General features: G+C 35.1%; 1 protein-coding gene across 4 annotated transcripts in view; it reads left to right on the forward strand.

Annotated features, from left to right (window-relative positions):
- Positions 1-21,270, forward strand: part of PBX3 (PBX homeobox 3) — a 201,905-nt gene that overhangs the window by 120,267 nt on the left and 60,368 nt on the right. Inside the window, exon 1 of one of the 4 annotated variants that reach the window (XM_059658048.1) lies at positions 19,632-19,692. The exons of the other annotated variants lie outside the window; for them this stretch is intronic. Within the exon in view, the coding sequence (XP_059514031.1) occupies positions 19,647-19,692 (46 nt within the window). The 5' untranslated portion in view covers positions 19,632-19,646. Of the gene's footprint in view, positions 1-19,631; positions 19,693-21,270 lie in introns of those variants that run through there. 4 annotated transcript variants of the gene reach the window in all.

Here is a 21,270-nt window from a genome sequence, read left to right on the forward strand (position 1 = left end):
TTTGAGGATGTGTCATATCACTCATATTTCTCTGTTTCCCAGAGACTTGTACACAGGTCCTATAAGACAGGAATATAGAAGGGTTTTAGTAAACATTTGTTGAATGAATGCATATTGACTTTATAAACTAAATAACTAAAGTGCTGTAATAATTGAACCTTCCATACTTGACTGAAAGATTCTCTTCTCATTACAAAGTAAGCCTTTTCTGTTTCCAACCCCTTTACCTGCCTATTTAAGGCTAATGTATTTGCACTTGCAGTTTCAGCTCATTGTGACTTTCTAGCACTTCTTCTAGGACTTGGAGGATTCTAAGTCATTGTAGTATTTTTCTGTCACACCAGATAGTAGAGTTACCTCTTTGGTGTGTATGTCGAGCAGCTACCATACATAAATATGTTAAAATATAGAGAAATTAAGTTATTTGTAAGTGTAGCCCATAAAAATCTCTCATTTCCTCAGTTTTCTCTTTACTTATGTATTCTTTGATATCTCTCCTACTTTAAAAGTGGAATCTTCTTTTATTCCCATCTTCCACTTTTACATATGCTCCATAGCATTTGCAAAATCTGGACCTGTCTTTCCATTTACACATCACAGTTCTAGTTGTGGCCTTATATTGCATTTGATCTTTCATATTGTCAATAACATCATCATTGAAACAACTCTTACACACCTGTTATGTGCAGGGAATGGCACTGGGCAGTTTGTTGTCTTATAAGATTCATCCGTAATTTGACTACATATGAAAATGACTCTTCATTGTTTGTCTTTTTTCCACCCTCACCAGTGCTTTGGTTCATAAATTGCCTTGCTTAGAGTTCATCATCATACCCAACTGCAGCTGACTCATTAGCAGCTTTATATTTCATTTGGTGGTGATGGTGGTTTCTTGGTTAGTGGAATGAGAGGAAAACACAGGGAAAGTGGACAACCATAGTAACTCTACTGATTTTGCCACTATTATGGCAAATTGTTTTTGATTTGTGGAAATGGACTCTCTTTTATCAATGGTTGACTATCAGTTCCTTTTTCTGGAGAGAAGTCATTAGTTAACGCAGCTCAAGGATTTGTCTGAGAAGAGCAGCACATCAGTTAGAATGCTAATTCACTCAACTGGCAGAAAGCACTGTGAAATGACAGCTTGGAGGGGGGTAAGAGGAGTGTCTGAAAATGGCAGCAGATTGGTATTTCGAAAGGGGAGGGAAATTTCATAATGATGAATAAGAAAGATGACATTTGGTGCTCACATTTAACTTGCATTGGATGTCCATATAAGGGTCAGTATGCATAACCTCTCTTGATTAGGCCTCCGGCTGCCCAGCAGCTGACTGGGTGTATACCCTTCAGACTGTAACCAAAAGAAAGGCCTAGATAATTAGGCCAAGTTGAACTGCAGGAGGTAGCCAGCTTCTCTGCTGCCTTTTGTATATTCATGACCCAGCTTGATTGATGGAAGGACAGTGTTTGGTGACATTGTCATTTGCAAGTTGAAAGGTAGACTACAGGCTGGAGCCAAGATCAGATGTGCTTTAAAGAGTCCTACAATAAACTCATTTGGATGCTGATGATGTTCACATATGCATTTCTTTGTTTCTTACTGTTTCTCATGGACATCTGTTAATTTGTAGAAATTAGCTTGGTTATTTACAGTTAAAACCTCACACCAAGTTACAGAATAGTTTTGTTTAAAAGTTGTACAAAGTTGCTAGTGATATAATGTGTGATATGGGTCCCATGTTTTTATGTGATATTTTCACTTATTTATTATGTAGGAATTTTAAACATATTTCTTGAATTGATATACCAACACTAGAAGCCAGTGACTTTTTTTCCAGGAAGAAAGTTAAATGAAAATTTTCATATTTCATATATTTCAGAAATCTTAAGTACTGCTGTCAAAAAGTTTTCTAGATACTATTATTTTTGTAATATTATTCTACTCTTTATCAGAAGATATATGAATATCTTAGGTTCTCTTTGAATATAATGGCGCATTAAAAAGATCTTTTATTCATTACAAATGTTTTTCTTATTTACTCAAAGAGTTGGTTAATTCCAGACTTGGCAAATGAGTTAAAAATACTAATGGAAGTTGGAATCCTAAGACAAAAACTTGAGGTTAACCCAAGGAACATCTTCAAAATATAGAACCAAACTTATAAGTTATTATTCTGTTGATTAACAGGACATGAAGAAAGGGAAGGGAAAATTGAGGATTTTTAATGTACCTGTTTCAGAAACATTAAGCTACCACTTAAATAGATCTTTTAAGATACGCCACATAAATGTGACACTAGTTATTCTTACTAATTTTATTTTTCAATACTTTCATTATTACATTGATGCTTTTGGAAGATAGGGTTGTTCTGGTATTGCTAACTGATCATCAGCCAACCTAAAAATGATTTGAATATTTTCTCCAAAAAGTCTTTAAATATATATTTTAAGATATGTTACCTAACTTATATTTGTTACCATAAGTTCAGGTAACATATGTAAAAGCTATGAGTGCTTTATAAATGTTAGTAGTAGTAGTAGTAGTAGTAGTAGTAGTAGTAGTAGTAGCTGTTGTTGTTGTCATTGTTATTATTAACAACTAATCCCAGGTGTAACAGATGAAATAGTCCTCCCATTACATTTTTGTCAACTAAATTTGACTGATCAGGTATGAAACTTTTTTTTAAAAAAAGCAAAATAGCAGAGACTTTACCAGCTCTTTCAGTTACTTTCCATATTAATTATCTGACTTTGCTCCTCCCCACCAGATGCTAGAAAAGGCAATGTTTCCAACTGACAGTAATGTTTTTTGTAAAGAAGGTTCTAGAGGGTGTTGAAAGCACATTCTAATCACTATAGAAATCATGCATACTCCTTCTAAAGTAATTTCTGTCTTAAATGACATTTGAGATGAGCATCTGAAATGTAGTATCCTAAAGCTGTCTGTACAGTATTCATAAACTCTTTGCTGTAATTGGTGGTAATTATTTCTAAATCAGACAGTGATCTTTTAGCAGAAAAACATTAATATACCCAAAATGTTAATGAAAATGCCTTTTTTTTTTTTCACTTAAATCACATCATAGGATTTTCAAATACTGATTTTCTTTTAGTTTTTTTTCTTAACTAGAATTTAAAACAAGGTGTATGTTGTTGTTTTTTCTGTGAAAAAAGGTAGAAATTACAAACTGTCTTACTGAATAAAAACAGTTTCAGGAATTTTTAAAAATGAGAGCTGTGTCTTCTTGATCTGAATTCAAATGTATTATGTATTTTTCTGCTACAGAATAATATTCTTAATGTGTTAGTTACTGTTTTTCTCTTTAAGTCGTTTCAAAAACTTAAAGGTGTCACTTTGCCAGGAAATTCTGAGTCTTTCCAGTGATAAAATAAACTTGACACTTGTTCCATGAAGGCATCTTCCTCCCTGCGTATCAGCTCTTCAATTTATGGCTGTGCTTTGAAATTTGTGCCTCTGACTCCCATCTTTGTATTTACTCCAATTAACACATAAACCCTAATTAGCTAGATCAAGGGACTTGGGAGTCCATAAGTGGAAAGTGACATGGCAGAGCTTGGCAGCTGGCATCAAGGCAAGGTGACAAAAATAGGGAAGTATCAATTAGATGACATTGATGGTAAAACTATGTGTTAGGATGGTACATGTTAACAGTTCTGTGTCACTGACTGCTGCTGACTTCAGTACAGGGGTGTAGGAATCAGTTGGTAAAATGGCAGCGAAGTTCAAGTATTGAACTTTAGGTAAATTTAAAACAATGATGATAAAACCTGAACAGTCCTATTTTATAACATTATCACTGGCAATAACACATTTCTACCAAAATAAATTTTTGTGAATTTTCCCATAATATGGCTTAGTTTCCAATTTTATAAATTATTACATAAATATATAGCAGTTCTTATTTGATTAGGAATGTAAGAGTCCAGAATTATATATAAGTTCCTAAATTTTTAGGGGGAGAAATGGTCCAAATGGGTAGATTTGGGAGTATCCATGATTATCATTGAATATTAACTAAGTTCCAGACTGCAATTTTGGATTACATATATACAGTTGGCCCTTGAACAATATAGATTTGAGTTGCATGGGTCCACTTACAGAGGGGATTTTTTCCCCCCCAATAAATATGTACAATTGCCGGGAGCCGGTCCATCCTTGCTGTTTCAAGGGACCTGGCATATATGGCATACGGTTCTTAATATGTTTTGCTCACCTTCTTGGCACTGTGTTTTAACCAAGGTCACCTCTCCGAGAAAGGTTGTTTCCCCAGGTAGGGATTTTCCCCTGAAGTTAGGGAGGGAATAAAACCCCTCAACTAAGTGCCAGGTGGGTAATTAATCACTTTAACTATGAACAATCATGCTTAAGCTACATAATCTTTACTCCCTGGAATGGAGATAAGAAACGCCCTAACCTTTGTAATAGAGATTGATAGGATTGAATCAACTGGTATAAATACAGATGTAACAAGACAGCAAGACTCAGAACTTAGAACACAGAACTCATGAGACAGAATTCAGAAGACAGAAAGACTCAGAACTTAGAACAGAATCAAGAAGACAGAACCTACTCGGAGCCTAGAGACAGAGCCTAGCGGGAGAACATGGCAAGTGATCCTGGACTGAACCTGACTACAGAGATTGGCAGGAGAACCTGACTGGAACCTGGACACTGAACCTGACTGGAGAACCTGTACAGAACCTGGCTGGAGAACCTGTACAGAACCTGGCTGGAGATCCTAAGCAGAACCTCTCTGGAGATCCAGACCAGAACTTGGCTGGAGATCCTGGCTGGAGATCCTGGCTAGGCTGCTGATCAACTGAACGCTGTCTCCGTGTCATTCCTTCTTCGCCGACTCCGTCCACACCTTTGGGGACCCCTGGACCCACTGGGGTTGGACCCCGGCATACAATATTGTAAATGTATTTTCTAAATAACATGTTTTTAAAATTTAATATATTGTAAATAAATTAAATACAGTATATAATACATATAACATAAAAATATGTGTTAATCGACTATGTTATCAGTAAGGCAAGTGTTGATTATTAGTAGTTACGTTTTGGGGGAGTCAAAAGTTAAATGTTAATTTTCAGCTGCGTGGTGGTTGGTGCCTCTAACTCCTTTGATGTTCAAGGGTCAACTGTAATTCAACAGTGAAAAATTGGATTTTATAAGCATTATTCCACTTTTAAAAAACTTACGTTATAAGAAAAGACTTGTGTCTCATTTGAGGAATGTTATTAGGCTTTGTGCAACTCATTACTTTACAGAGTAATAGAAGTTAAATATACAAAAACTGGACCAATGTTAGAAACCATAGTGGGTGACTGGGTATTTGTAAAGAAGGTTCTGAAGGATATTGGAAACATACTCTGTGATCTCTATAGTAATTATACATACCCTTTAAATCTTTGGAACCAAAGAATGATATGGCTTTTTGTTCTTTTTTTGTTTTCCCTTAGGAACTGCTCAAAATTGTGATTTAAATATATGTCATCAATTAGATAGTAGAGGGAAGGGTATAGATTTAGTTTTTTTCATTTTGAATAGCCTGCGCACTTAGTTGGTATTTTGCTTGAATGTAGATATGATCTTTAGTTATTTAAGTATTTAAGTAATTGATTTTTAAACTTCGACTTTGAAACTGAAATTATTTTAGTTGCTATATACCCCTATTTCAAATACTGCAGAAGATGGGGAAAGAGCTATTACTTGAAAAGTTGCTATTCTAGAGGAGTATTTGAAACATTAGAAATCTGCCAGAAGGTCCATTAACATAAATGTTTAACTCAGACACGCAAACATGTACCGAAATGAAAATGTTTCATGCATTAATTTGCTGCAGAAGGGACTAAAATAACAATTAGAACATCATTCTGCTTATTTAGACTTAAATTTCCTAGAGCAGTGTTGATATAGTTTGTATCATATCATATACAATAGTTTATTCTGTTGTTAAAATGAATTCTTCTGTTTTAAAACATTTACGCATGGTACACCCTAGATGACTAGAAAGAAATGGTTGGAGTATAGTTTCCAAACTAGGATTTGAAAGTTCCCCTGTCAGCTCAGGGTCTATTAAAAATACTTGGAAGAAACTATTTCTTTCCTAGCTTTACAAAGGAATGATGTCTATCCTATATAATAAAAGCCTAATATGCTAAGTTGTCATCCAGTCATCCATTCAACCAATCAAATCGTAATATGCTAATGATATGCTAAGGATGCTCAACTGCTCACTATGACGTGAACTGACCACCAGGGGGCAGACAGTCGACCAGTCGCTATGATGTGCACTGACCACCAGGGGGCAGACGATCCAACCAGTAGGTTAGCTTACTGCTGGGGCCTGGCTGATTGGGACTGAGCGAGACAGGCTGGACACGCCCTGGAGCCTTCCCACAGTCCCTCCCCAGCTGGCCAACCTCCTGTGTCCCTCTCTGGCCCCAATCATGCACCAGTGGGGTCCCTCGGCCTGGCCTGCACCCTCTCGCAATCCAGGCTGAGGGACACTCCCCCCGCCCCCCTGCCATGAGTGCATGAATTTCGTGCACCAGGCCTCTAGTATTTTATAATTGTGAAAATACTAGAGGCTCTCATGAAAATAGGGAACCCAACTAATACAAAAGTAATCTATCAAAGGCTATTTTGTTTGCTTGCCATTTTCAGTCATTCTTGTCAGTGATACCTTTGTGGCTGAGCTGGTAACCTGCCTTATAAGGAACACCCCAGCAGTGACTAAATGATATGCTATAAGGTTTTTACACCAACGAAAGAAATTGAGACTTTTGAAAATCAAATGGTTTCCATCTCACTTGTGGAGCCGATCCATTGACATTTTTTTAGCATGCTGATCCCAGTTGCATGGTCATATGTTATAAACCACATGGAACTATTTCAAACTGTGATGGGGGAAAGTAGCAACTGCAAACATTCCTCCTTGAAGCAAGTGGTTGTCCTAAACTGAGCACTGTAGAATAAAAATGGAAACATAAAAATAGCAGTTGGAAAGATAAAACAGCATTTATAGTACTAATAAAACCGTTGTGGCTTCCACAGGAAAACATGCTTTGTAACCTAATGCTTACCTGAAAGGACTGTCGAGTTTCTGAGAGTTATAGCTGTTTTTGTAAGAGAAGCACAGAGATTTGCTTGAGGGCTGAGTGATAGATTCGCCTGCCTGAAGCATCCCAGTGTGTTTATACATGGCTTGTATGGCAGCTTTCATAAGACATTTACCCCATGATTTGCGATGAGCTTATGTGTGAATAATTAATGGCAATTAATCCTTAATTACAGTAATTAGGCAAGTCACAGGAAATTAAGCTGCAGCTGGAGAAGACCATGCCTGGGAAGAGAGGATTGGGGGCTGTGTGAATGTGCCATTTGCTGACAGCATTACTAGGATGCGCAGCATTCGGCAGCTTTGGCATTTCTATTGGCAGCCTTGGGTAGGACAAGAGTGCTCCGCATTAGAAGCAATCTATAGTTGTCTACAAGAGTTTTAAGTTCAAGTGCCAAAATGTTGTGTTGCATATGGTGATTATCTAAGTTTATTGGTTGCTATAACTCAAATGAGTATAATTGTTTTTGGCTTGATAACAGTGACATTAGAAACAGGAGCGTTTATGCATTCATAGGTTCTATTGGCATAAAACATGATGCAACTTTTAGAAACAATTAATCCAGGTTTGCAATTATGAAATAGATAATATAGCTGTCTAGAAATCAACGGAAAATTTCAATCAAGAACAACAGCAGAACATATAGTGTCTTGGTTGAGAAGTTAATTACTTTATTACTAGTTGCTTTACCCAGTTAAATATGGTAGTACACAATGTGCAGGAAATATCTATTGAATTGAATGTATACTCCAAATCTAAAAAACGCTGAGATGATAAAAATGTTAAATCATTCACCGTGCTAACAGAGTCAATGCTTAAGAATCTACAAGGGGTGGATATTTTAAAAACAAGCAAAGCAACCATTCCATAGAGAGCAACACTGCCTTACAAATCCCTGGTGAGAGATGTTCATGGTTCCCCACTTGGGAACACATAACTTCTTCCATTATCTATGTGGAATTTAAAAGTCATATGGCCATTATATACCTAGATAAAAAGCATGTTGAGAAATGTTAAAGTTGCAATGTATTTTTCACAATTAAATGTAATCTTGAGCATGAGAAAAGCATCTTCATCTGCCCAGTGAATGGTAATGCTTAATATTCATTCTTCTATTTGAACTTCAGGAATTTGGGCCCACGCTGTCAGTTCAGGTTTGATGTTAAACTCGTGTAAACTATTAATCTGTTACAGTCATTATACAGTTACTATAATAGCTAGGGTACTCTTGATACCAACACAGTTTTTGGAAAAAGGATGCATTTGTCAGATAGTATAAAGTGGATGAAGATACATACATGGTATTTTTTTTTAACAGTCTTTATAATTTAATTTGAGACACTTGTAAATACTTCATCTCTTATACTAAAAAGGAAATTTATAGATTTTTTCCTACATAATTTGTGATCAGTATATTTGGTGCAATAGGCTACTTTGATTATTAAATGTTAAATATGCAAAGCCTCTTCTTTCAAGAAGACCTTTTCCTGTAAGACCAGACTGATGGAGAGTGAGTGAAGTTATGTGAACATATATAGATTATTGCCTTCTGTACTTTGGGTTTACTTTAAAGAGGAAGTTAGTCACAATATCTTAATAATGGTCTTGATTTTATAAATGATTTTCCCCCTTGAAATAAGCAACACATTCATTTTAATATGTAGAATCGGTTTGCTAGCAGGGCGACAGTTTAAAAAGGCTTCCAACTGTGACACAAGTGCAACCATATTGCTTCCTATTACTCGCTAAGGTAGTTGTTTAGAAGAGAGAATGTTCTCCCTGGAAATGTTTAAAGTGCTGTAATTTTATTTAGGATAATGAGGATTTATAACCATTTTGCCATATGAAAACCTGCCTTTAGACAGAGTGAAATAGCCTGTTTTGGTTACTGAATGTTCTTAACTCTAGGGGTGTGTGTGTGTTTGTGTGCATGCGTGCCCGTGCGCGATACGCTCATGCCTATGTGTTGTTACAGCAGTAAGGAGGTCTTTACATTGGGGATTATGCTGATTTATCCTGTATGTTGGCCTGTGTTACATATGAAAATATTAAGTTATACAATTCAAGTTTGGCCCATGTAAATATTTACGTTTCTTTGTGTACTGGGTTTCTCTATATTGAAATGTAACCAAATAGAAAGTCTTGGTTCTTGTTTATACAGATAATTTTAAAAGTGACTGGGGGTATCCTTGGGGCCCTTAGTCTTTATAACCTGTAAGTTGTACCTAGAGGAAGTTATTTGGATGATGGTTAGGAAGATTGCACTGGGAGATAGTTGTGATAGAAAAGTGCATAGCAGGATCTATGTTTTTAACATTAATGTAGTGTGTATTACCATTAAAAATTAACCTAGTAAATGTAAATTTGATTTCTATTATTCATACTGTGGAATAGTTTATTTAGACCTCTGCTTCTGATATGGGAGGGAGAAGAAAGGAAAAGAACAGTTAGAGATTTTTTATCAGGTTTTTATCTTTTCACAAAATATCTTAACTCTCAAAACATTTCTAATTTCCCTCATTTGAAGGTTCAAACAGTTTCAAATTACTGCCCATGGATTGTTCTTGACATCCCGAATAGTAGATTTGAGCTGTGGAAATGCTGGAATGTGTTTTTGTGCTTTTCCTGAACAAGGGAATTCAGCGGGTAAATTACAGTCATTTACTGGGAGTGTAATTTACTGAGAGCCTTTAGGCAAATGCAGGAGAAAGGACCGCAGCAGAATGGGAAAAACAGCATAAAAACTGTTTTGTGTATTTTTTTCCCTTTTCTCATTAAGTATTTATTCACATAAGAGTTTTATGAATTAATGAATGGTCCTACAATTAAGACAGATAACCTTTATACATTTTCACTGCTGATAGATCAAGTATTTGAAACAGTGATTGCCATGTGAAAATTACAATCTGAACCACATTTCAAAAATTCTACTAGTTTATTTTGCACTTAAATCCGTATTTGTTTTATTGAGAATTATAAGGTGCTATTGCTCTCTGTTCAGAATGATTATATATTTCACTAAGTTAGATTTTCACTATTCCAGTGGTCAAATAATAAAAGTTTTAAATTTTCTTAATGGACAAATTAGTGAAAAGACTTCGTAGTTTAATCTTGTAAAAGTACTATTCTACTTTTGTCACATACCATGGGTGAGTCTTATTTAAAAAAGAAAAATACCCAGACCATTTTGGTTATATGCAGTTTTAAACCAAAACAGTTACAACCCGGTCATTTTATTAAAGGTTAAAGAGAATTTTTATGAAATTGTCAACTAATTTTTTATAATATAAATATATAAACATTTCTGGTGATTCTTATAAACAGTCCTGACCGCAATTCCTTTCATGAAAAGCAGTGGGCTCTGTAGTAATTGCTAAGCAAACAGAAGGCTGTGTTGCAAAGTGGTTTTGTATAGCATATTGTAATTTGACACTTAAGTTGTGCCCTGCATTACCCTGTGTCATAATTGATGGCTAAAGAAAAGCACACGCTATGCTAATCATTTGTTAGAATAGCTTGTTAAATTGTGGTTGCCAATTTTAAGTAAACTATGGAATGCTTGTCTGTATTTTAATATTTTGTAGCCTAGTTTTAAACAGTCATTTTGGAGCTTTTTTTTTTTTTTTTTAAACTTTCTATTGCATATGCACAATTCTGCCTTTGCACACAAGGTCAGCATGTTCTCCAATTTAATAGCATATTATCAAGAACAAAATCAATGAGCTGCAGGTTTCACACCAGTATCGCAAGGGACTTTTTTGTTTATGCTTTATTGTACTGATCCAAAATTTGGTGTCCTTTTAAAAAAATTAAGATTGGTATTTCAATACATGATATTTTAAGTTCTTAAAAGTAAAGGATTCCAGAATTAGAGGTTTAATTTATTTATTAGTAGTAGTAAGGGTGAATTTATCTTATATTTACTAAGCATAGTGACTAGATATAAAGCAGCATTTATTAAAATAGAAGTTATTAACTAGAGAATGCCATTAAGAATTTTAGTGCAGTAAAATGAGATTCAGGAGATAAGATTATTGTGCCTAATCAGTTTGTGAGTTCACATTTTAAAAATATGTGACGAGTCAGTTATATCATTTAAAGAGAGAGAAGTCCAAACTTGGTGAGAACATTAACTTAAAATTGAGAGTATTAGACCTCTACCATCTCCAGTAAGAGAAGTGAAGAATGACAGAGGAATATGTGCATTTAGACATAAAGAAATGTTACTTCTGTGGAGAAAAATGATTTAATGTGCAGAAAAGGATTATCCATTTTTAAGAGGTTAAAAATGACTTGACTATAATACCTTTAATTTGTAATAATGGTCTGACAGGCTGCTTCCTGTCTAAAGTAAACCTTTTGATCGGCATGTTCATTTTGATCTCTTTTGTCATGCAGTGTATAGAATAGATAAAGGTATTTTTTCAGTTAGTGTACATCTTCTTAATTAAGCCAGTAAAGACATGCAGGAAGGTTTAGTTCTCAATCATTTAATAGACAAATATATACAAGGTTATTCTGTGGCCTACAATTGACCCCTTTGTGTAGAAGAATTCTTTGAGAATTCAGGATTAAATCACTGTTATAGGAGAGAAGAGGTGGCTCACATGCCTTACAGAAACACTCACTTGATGGCATTATCTGGGAGGCATAAGATTTGATATTACAATTTTGTTGTTTTATTCCCTAACAACACTTAATACACTGGCAAGTTGAAATGTGCAACATAGGCTTTCTTTCTTGTTGAAGGATTTTTTTTGGGGGGGGGGAGGGGTGGAGTGTTCCTTTCTAATGTATTTCATTTCCTCTCTTAATTTGTGTAAAAACCAAAGATTAGAAAAGTTTGGGTTTGATTATTTACCATTGTAAAACTACTTAGAGCCTTAATGCAACTGATAATTTATTTGTAAATTTATAATACCCTGTTTCTGTAAGTCTAACTAAATTGGGTAATGAAATGTGTGTATTCGAGATGTAAATTCTTATTTTTAAAAATATGTAAAAAAATTATAGCCTTGAAAGTATATGCACAGGATTTTGTACTAATTTAGGCTTGGGAAGTCACATTCTCTGCTCCTTTGGGAAGGAGGATACATCCAACATGGAATATTCAGGATGATTATGAATAGTAAGTAAAAAATATTTTAAAAAATAACATGTTTTTTTGGTGTAAAATGTGCTTTGCACATTTACTCTATATTTTGACTTAATATTCTCTCTCACGGCAGATTGTGGAGGAAAAACCAATGACCACAAATTACAATAAAATATCCCTAACATAGTTTGATTGGAGGTGTAATATTAGTAATATAAATCGGGCACCTTGTTAAAGGGTTCAGCATCCTCAGCGACGTCCGCCTTAATTTCAGTTAAGTGTGGAGTCGCCCACGATTACCCGTGGTTGCTCGGAGTAACTCACTGAACCGTGGAGAGGCGTCATTTGGTCCGGGCCTACCCTCCCTGCCTGTGGGTTGTTGAAGGGCGTCTGCACAGGCGTGGAGTAGGTGCGCCTTTCACACGCACAGGCCGAGCCAGGGCTCGCTGGACTGTGCACACACACACGCCCTGGCTCGCTGGACTGTGCACACACACACGCAGCAGTTTCGTTCCTAAAGAATCTAGAGATAAATAATAGATATGTGGGAGCTCAATGTAAGCCCGAATTCTCTGTTCTGAGTAGTTTTTGTTCTCAATCACCTTGATGAAACAATCTTGAAGCCGCTCTGCATTCCGTGGCATTTGAAATGAGTCCCTGACAGGCTGATTTTCCACCCCTGTTGTGATGCTGCTTTCTCTAGTTAATACTCCTGTGTAAGTGTCGCACAAAAGTAAACCCAAGGAACCCGCTCTGACACGGAGGCTGCTCCATTTACATTAATTATGCAGTCAAGGCGGTGAGAATTCCCTGTCAGCCTAAGGGGCGGGGGTGTTCCACGGCAGAGCCCAGTAGCAGGCTGCAGCTCTGCACCGCAGAGAACAATGGGCGCGCCCTGGGCGCTGCGGGCAGAGCGGCGCTGCGGCCGGAGCCGGCCCCTGCGCCAGCGGCATTCCCGGCCGCTGGCCTGGGTGAGCTGCAGCCAGGGAGACCAGCGCTTCCTGCCATCCGCAGCAGCCGGCCCTTGTGCTCTTGGGTCAGCACCACCAGGGAGTCAAACCTGCTCCCAAGCGCAAGAGTTTGGTACCTTTCTAATCCAAATCCGAAACCTGATTTGAGGATGGGCGACAGTAGATACTGGATTTCCCCGATTTCAAATATCTGGGCTGCTGCCAACCCCCGTATCAGAGACCATAGGAGGACGGTAAAATCACCATGTGAACATCTTAGACCTATAGGAAAAATTCTTAACCAGCTCCAAAATAAGGACAATCTTGGAAAAGAGGAAAAAACAACAACTCTAACTCCTCACCATAAATAGGATCACCTTCCAGGAGGTTTCCCTATCCAAATTTAATGGCTGTTTGTCAGTGGGAGACTGAATTCCATAGGGAATTCCACAGGGAATTTAATTGTACAAACATCTGTTGAGTACCTACTATGTCCTAGGTGATGGGAAGTTATTATCTCATTACTGCTATATGGAAAAGATTCCAGAAAATTAGGATTATTGCTCTCTCTAGAATTTAAAAATGGAAACCATAGAAAAATCGATCTTCTTGTCACACTGTCTCCTCCCCACTCCCACCCCTTACCCTAGTTTCTTGGCTCCAGTCAAGAAACGTTTGTAGGGAGGACGAATGTACTTTGTTCTTTTAAAAGGGTATCTGGGAAGATTATTGTGCAGTATTTCTACAGTGTAGTTCATGCATCTAATTGTGTGGACTTAGAATTAACTGTATGCTTGCAGGGAACCACTTCCCAAACACCCATGTCAGTAGAACAGCAGAACACGGAGACTGGAAAATCTTTTAAATAAAAGCATAATTTGAAAAGCTTGGCCCCTTTTTTAGATTTGCAAAAACAATTTCATAGGCGTATTTTGTACTTTTCTTTAAAATAAAGGATTGCGTGCGCAACAGTTCATGAGTAAATCTGTGTCATATTCAGCCAGGAGCAACCACAATGAAAATTTTTCCAAAAGGAATTTGGCCATCCTTTCAAGGCCATGTGAAGCCATGTTGACATTTAGGTCTACCCCAGCCAAAGTTATAAGAAGTCAGTGTAGTATCTTTATCATTTTCTTTCTTTCTTTGAATAAGTAGAGAAAGTATTACTTTTTTCACTTTATTTTTATTATTGACACTATTATAATGCCCCCCCCCCCAAGTATTACTTTAAAAATGTTTAATACTCTCTTACATTTGTACCCGTACTTGTTCTAAAAGTGAACTATTTCCAAAAACAAATGTCATTTGCTTCCTTGGCCTCTAAGGAAAATGTTGCTTCCTGTAGATAGTACATATTTTAAAAGTTTTCATGTGATTGCTTAAAACAGTGGTCAGCAAACTGCGGCTCGAGAGCCACATGCGGCTCTTTGGCCCCTTGAGTGTGGCCTTAGGAGTACCCTAATTAAGTTAATAACAATGTACCTACCTATATAGTTTAAGTTTAAAAAATTTGGCTCTCAAAAGAAATTTCAATCATTGTACTGTTGATATTTGGCTCTGTGGACTAATGAGTTTGCCGACCACTGGCTTAAAACATACTATTGTGGATGACTTTTTCTCTTAAGTGGGAATATATAAAGATGCAACTTTCTAAAATGAATGTTAAAACATGAAATTGTTGATGTCTGACCATTTTGACTTTAAGTTGGCAATTTCATGTGGTTCATTCAAATAGACAGTATTGGTAACACATAAGTAAAATGAAAAAGTAAAAATGAAAGTACTTAGATACAACCATTGTGTAAAAATGTATGTATGTACAAAAGATTGTAATTTGATGTTACACAAATAGAATAAAATGTTCATGGAACCCTTTTTTTCTCTCCATTAAATTGCTTGAATTTACAATGAACAAAGAATTTAAAACTTGTTTTCTTTTGATCCTCAGGGGGGGAAAAAAATCTCTGTTCTTTAAAAACATGTACCAAATGTAGTGATCCATGGGCTCTTGGAATGTTAACTATGTATATCTTTGTATTATTATCTGTATATCTTCTAAGTATAAACATCCAAAATTTTATTTTTTGACTCCTTCCAATCCACTGAAGAGTTGAGGAGTACTAGTCATATACATTTCATTTTTGATTTTACCTGAATCTAATGGGGGCTTCCAAAATTAGGCCTAGTAATCCAGTCAGCATTTTAATTAGAACTGTACTTACCAGTGGTCAATGTTTTTCCCCCCGCCCACTCACTCAGAACAGTTTGTATCATAAAACCGCTTACATAATGGTTTGCTCTTGATGCTGTCATCTGTGAAATTTTTATCTGAGATAAATTTCCATAAATAAGTTAATTTTAAAAATCAGAATGCAAAAGTGATAAATTATGAATATACTTATTTTAAAAACATTTCAACAAGATACTCATACAAAAATCATATTCTTTCTTACTATCATTAGCTTTACATCATTGTATGGTGCCAGATTATAGTAATATGAAGCTTATAATACTATTTCACATTTTTATTCACTAAATAAAAAACCTGCCCTGTGTTTTATTACAAAGTAGGTGGCCTGAAGGAAAAATGTATGTATTCTTTCCTTTTGGTATAAAATATGCATTTGGGCTTCTCATTTCATCTCCAATCTGTGTTATTCCTTAAAAATGCAGAACTGCCTGAAGTCCTCTTTAATATTTAATTCAACAACTTTTTAATCTGTCATTATGCTGTGATGAAGTAAGCATCAAGTGTCGCTGAAAAGATTAAATTATACTTGGAAATAGGAATTGAAATGATTTAGGGTTGGAGGCTGAATATTTGCTTTGCACAAGTAATAATAATAGTAGCTTGGGTGAAGAAGGGCTTTGGTTTGGGTTTAATGTCTTTGCCTTGCTGTGCTCCCCTGTGGCTCCCCCTGATTTACGCTGGCATTACTGAGCTTTATTTTATTTAAATGGAGGTAGAAAGTGGAAATTATTACACTACAATACATTAATTACTCCATACTATTTCTTTGTACTGATTTCCCTTTTTTTCTGTAAACACCATAAACAATGATGCAACCTGCCCAATATGGATAGCAGCTGTAAGCAGTCCTGTAGTTCTTGTTAACAAGCTTACCTCAGAAAGGAAAGGCAGCAATAATTAATTTCCATCTACAGTATAGTGAGAAGCAAAGGAACGTTTATGTTTTTTCCTGTCATAGAGGATGACTTCCTACATAAGAATAAAATATTAACAACATATGTTAATATTTTATTTCATCAATTTTTTGTTTTGTTTTTATCTTTTCCAATTGATGTCCTTGGAAAGTAGATTTTGTTTTTATTATGTGTTAATATTTTAACAACTGCATTTTACTTCTTTTAACATCTAGACTTAACCTGTGGACTATTTTGTACTTAAAAAGTACAAACTTTTAGATTTTAGTGACTCTTTGGATCAACAGGTGACAAATAAAGACTAACCTCTTTGGAGTACGTGGTTTCTGCATATGTTTATATCTCTTTTTAGGGGGAAATCTGGTGATACCTGGCTGCATAAGCTTATTTTTAATTTAGTTCTATAGCTCTGTCTACAAGAGGCCAAAGCAATCAGTCAATTTAGTGGAGAAAACTAATTGAGAAATTATTTGATCAAGTATACAGAAGAGTCCCATGTGGTTGTTTGGAAGAATGCTGCATATCATTTTTACTGTAATGCATGTGTATTGGTGGCTTTATATATACTCTGGCTCTGTCTGTAATGAATGTCTTCAAAACATATCTTCATTTGTCATGATTTGGCACAGTGATGGTCCTTTTCAAAATAAGCCTAAAAATAGGCTAAAATCTTGACATGCAGTACGCCTGTTGGAATATTATCAGAGGTATTTTTATTCCCAGGAATCTAGTGTATCTTTAACTTGGATGCCTACTTCCCTAGCATCATGTCCTATCATGGGACAATAGTAAAGAGAAAAGGCCTCTTCCTTACTTTTTTTGAAACATTCTCGGTGAGAATGTAAACTTACTGCAGTAAATTCATAATTATCTATTAGTTCCAAAGAATTAAATAAAAACCTGGAAAAATGTTTTTACGCTTAGAAAGCATTTAGTACCCTTTGATTTTATTTGCTACCCTTTTACACCTGGAAAAAGTCCAAAAAAGCATTTTGCAAGTGACATATTTATTTTTTTCAGAAACTAATTCTTTTTTTCACTTGAATTAATTTTATGCCCTGCTTAATTGAATTTCCTGAATATTTAGCTCCCCACTTTATCAGTGTATACTCAAGGAGTAGAAAGTAGGACAACTGTGTGGGTATAATTTCACACCTTTTCATTTGTTATCATTAGATATTGGAAATTAAAGTTCTGTATTTGATTGTAAATTACTTCTTATAGTTCATAAATATATATTTAGAGGACTAGGTTCACAGATTATTTACGATTTAGTGTTTTGATCTAGGATAACATTTGGAAATAAATAAGTTTAAGTAATTGATCAATGTTTGCCTACATGATGTTATTCCTATTACGATATGCCTTTGTCAACATGTGTCTTTTTTGCTCTAGCACAAGACTATTGCCTTTCTGAAATCTAGTATGCTTGTAGGGTAAAGTAAATGCATGTCTTTGTAGAAAAATAAATAAAAAGAGCAACCTGAGTCAATAAGCGGGTTCAGTTCATGCCTACAGCAATGGTGGACAGCTCATTTTGTAGATGTGGGTGTTTTGTTTACATTTATAATGCAGCTTTATTTAATGCTGACAGATATAGCTTGTGGCAAATGATAGTCAGAATGTATGAGCAGTCATAATGCTTCTGTCTTCTTATAGTGTGCTGCTGAAAATAAGCAGTTCACCTCTGTTTTTATTGAGGAAAGGATATGAGACAGCTATAGCTTCGTGAGGCTATTTATTGAGTTGTTTTACTAGCTGTGAACATGCCGCTTTATAGCAGTTGTGAAAATGGACTTTGCTAGTGTGTGGGAAAGGAAATAACATTGCAGTATACAAGGGTAGTAAAAAATCTCTATAAATAATTTTTCAGACTGAGGAATATTCTCATTTAAGCAGGAAGAATGGGTTGTGATTTTAGCTAGGTGTCGGTCTCCCCTCTGGCCCACCTGCCCCATGTCCATACAAGCCCACCCCTGCCAAAGTCACTAGATTGGAATTGATCACATAATTTGGAGGAAATTTTTGATTTCATAACATTTAATTGGATTAGAATTTAGGAAAATTGTTTACATATCCACCTAGATTTAGCACAGCATTGTAACTTTTGGGACTTAGGGTATAAATTACAAAATGTGTAGTAGGCTGCATTTATGTGTGATAAGACATAGCTAGAAGCTAATAATAGTGCGTTATTTAAGTATGTACGTATGATACAGAAAAGCCTGTATTCATATACTGTTTATAATGTAAGAGAATTCAGATGTGTAAGTTGCATGCGATTGATGGAAAAATTTTCAAGTACTTCTATTTTGACCCCAAAATTTATTATTCAATATAATTAAGGGAAAGTGACAAACTAGCCACAGAATTTGAATTTATATTACTCCTTTCATCTCTTAGAAATTATAGGCACTCACTACACCTGGGCCTTTTAACTCTGCAACAAATTATTTTGGTTTTTACACTAGTTTCTTCTTTCTGCTACTAAATCTGTCCAGGTCTACTAAAGCTTCTTGATGTGCAGTTATTTATTGCCTACCATAATTGTGATGGATATAATACCTTTTATTCTTAAACATAAAACAGAGCATTAGAAAGGTACATATTTGAAATTATTATTTTATATTTTTATTCAAATGTTCATCAAACAGTAGTGAGAAGGTACACAAATAATTCACGTATGCAAAATAATTTAGAAAGCAGTGTGACTCTCAGCAGGTGTTTCTTCCAGGTTTGTGCTCAAATTTCTAGGGAACACTGAATATTAAATTGAAATAACCCTCCCTTGATATTATGCAGCTAAAGTTCAGTTTAATTCTCAGATAAGGTTTTCCTGGACACATCATTTTCCTTTCATGTAAATAAAAATCAGACTACTTAGATTTGAATATTCTCTACTTTATAGAGTAAATCAAAATCCTGCAAAGTACTCACTTTGTTTTCTTAGTGCTTTTATTAAGACATTTCTGTTACCACTAAATATATGGATTATAGGGATGCTGTAAAAATGTTCTTATTTCCTTCTCCACTGGCTGATGAAATGGGTTAATCTCTCAATAGAGTTGTTTCCTTAATTCACCACCTGTTTTCAAATCCCTAGTAACCAACAAGGTAAGCGAAGGGATTCCTCTGTGTGTGCCTTATATATCTGTTTCACACAGAGAAGCCTAGAATAAAAAATGAAGACAAAACTCTTCCTTAAATTATTTTTAGGGAAGTTGCTGCATATTACTAAAAAGCTATCATATTTAAATTATCTTTCACTTGTCCAGTTATGTCACCTAATGGCCATCCTTTCAATGGAAGTTTTCAGCTCCAAAGGGTATACCTGTATGTAAAGTACATTTATTATCTTTCTTTTCAGCATATTGTGAGAATGTGATAGACATATAACTAATGCAAATTTTATATTTTTGATTTAGAAACAAAGGAACTTATTTTATCTTTGTAAAGCCAAATGTGGGCTTGGCTATTATAGTTAGAATGTCTCAACTGTATATAAGTAATCATTTATTGTTTAAATACAGAAGAGGCTGTAACAAAATGCTGTCAAGAGCCATCACACTCATTAACCTGCAAGCTAATTAGCCTCCTCCTGCCTGATTGCTGACAAGTTCTTCAGTCTGAACCCATTGCTGTTGTGTCAGCAGAGAAGCAGAGTGAGGTAGAGGAGGTCTCCATTAGATGTTTATGAACAAAGTCTCTGCATTAAAGATTTGTTTTTTCACTCTAACAAATGGTAGAGCATTCATATTCCCAGCTATAATTAAATTGGCAACTCTTAATTACTGTAATTAGTATATTAACTGTTTCCTTTCCTGTTCGTCTATAATGGACTTTTAGAAATTACATGTAATTGAATGTGATTTTAAAAATTTAATCATTGTTTAAAAGGTTTCAGTAGTTAAATGTATATCTTAATGCTATTGAATATTTGAAATAATATGCATAATAAAATCACTTAACTGCACTGTCTTGTCAAAACCAGTACATATGGGCTTTATATTTACATGTCCTTTTTTTCATGGCCTTTTTTTCCTGCACAAACATGACATTCATTACCCATTAAAAAATTTTTTTCCTGGTAGGCTAACATTTTTTAACTAGGTTGCAAATTAGCATTGGAATGATGGAACATTTTGCAAATGCATCTTAAAATATGAATTCATTAATTTGTGAAGACTAATTCATTTAGAATAGCTTCTTGAGGGCAGAAAACATTCATAAGATTTTTGCTTGTTATACCATCCAATCAAACTCAAGACTTTATGGAGAATAACAACAACAACAACAAAATTGAGAACATTTTGGATTGGTAAGTGGTCTAAGTATGAATTGATGAAGCTTTTTCTCAATTTTCAAAATTATTATTTTTGCTTTCTGGTAGATGTTACTTATAATTTTGGCTTAAAATATTTGTTTATCTTCAACAAATTAGAGGCCTACACCTTTCTAAAATGTTATATATACTAGCAAGATATCTAAAAAAGCACCTACTGACATTTATTATACTTCTAGTTTATGTAGGGAAAACTATTTGAGGGTATCTGATTTAAAAGTACTAGATTAAGAAACAGCATCAACATTTATGGGAGTTTTCCATATAGGTACATGTTTTTTATACTGGACATGGGCAAAAATATCATTTGCATAGAATCCTGTACAGATCTTAAACTACGTGAATATATATTTACCACTAGCTGGCTTTAACTAAGCTCCAATTAAGGAATGGGTGTTTTAAGTAAAATTTAAAATATACTCATATATTTAGTCACTTTTATAATTAAGATACTAATGTGACTTATTTCAATTATCATTCATTTACAGATGGCAGTGATTTTTATGAGGAACTACCCAATGCACTCCAAAATACATCATTTTTAATGGATGTGGCCTTTTAACTACTGT

This window comes from Myotis daubentonii, chromosome 11 (assembly GCF_963259705.1).
Source record: "Myotis daubentonii chromosome 11, mMyoDau2.1, whole genome shotgun sequence".
Classification (NCBI taxonomy): Eukaryota; Metazoa; Chordata; class Mammalia; order Chiroptera; family Vespertilionidae; genus Myotis; species Myotis daubentonii.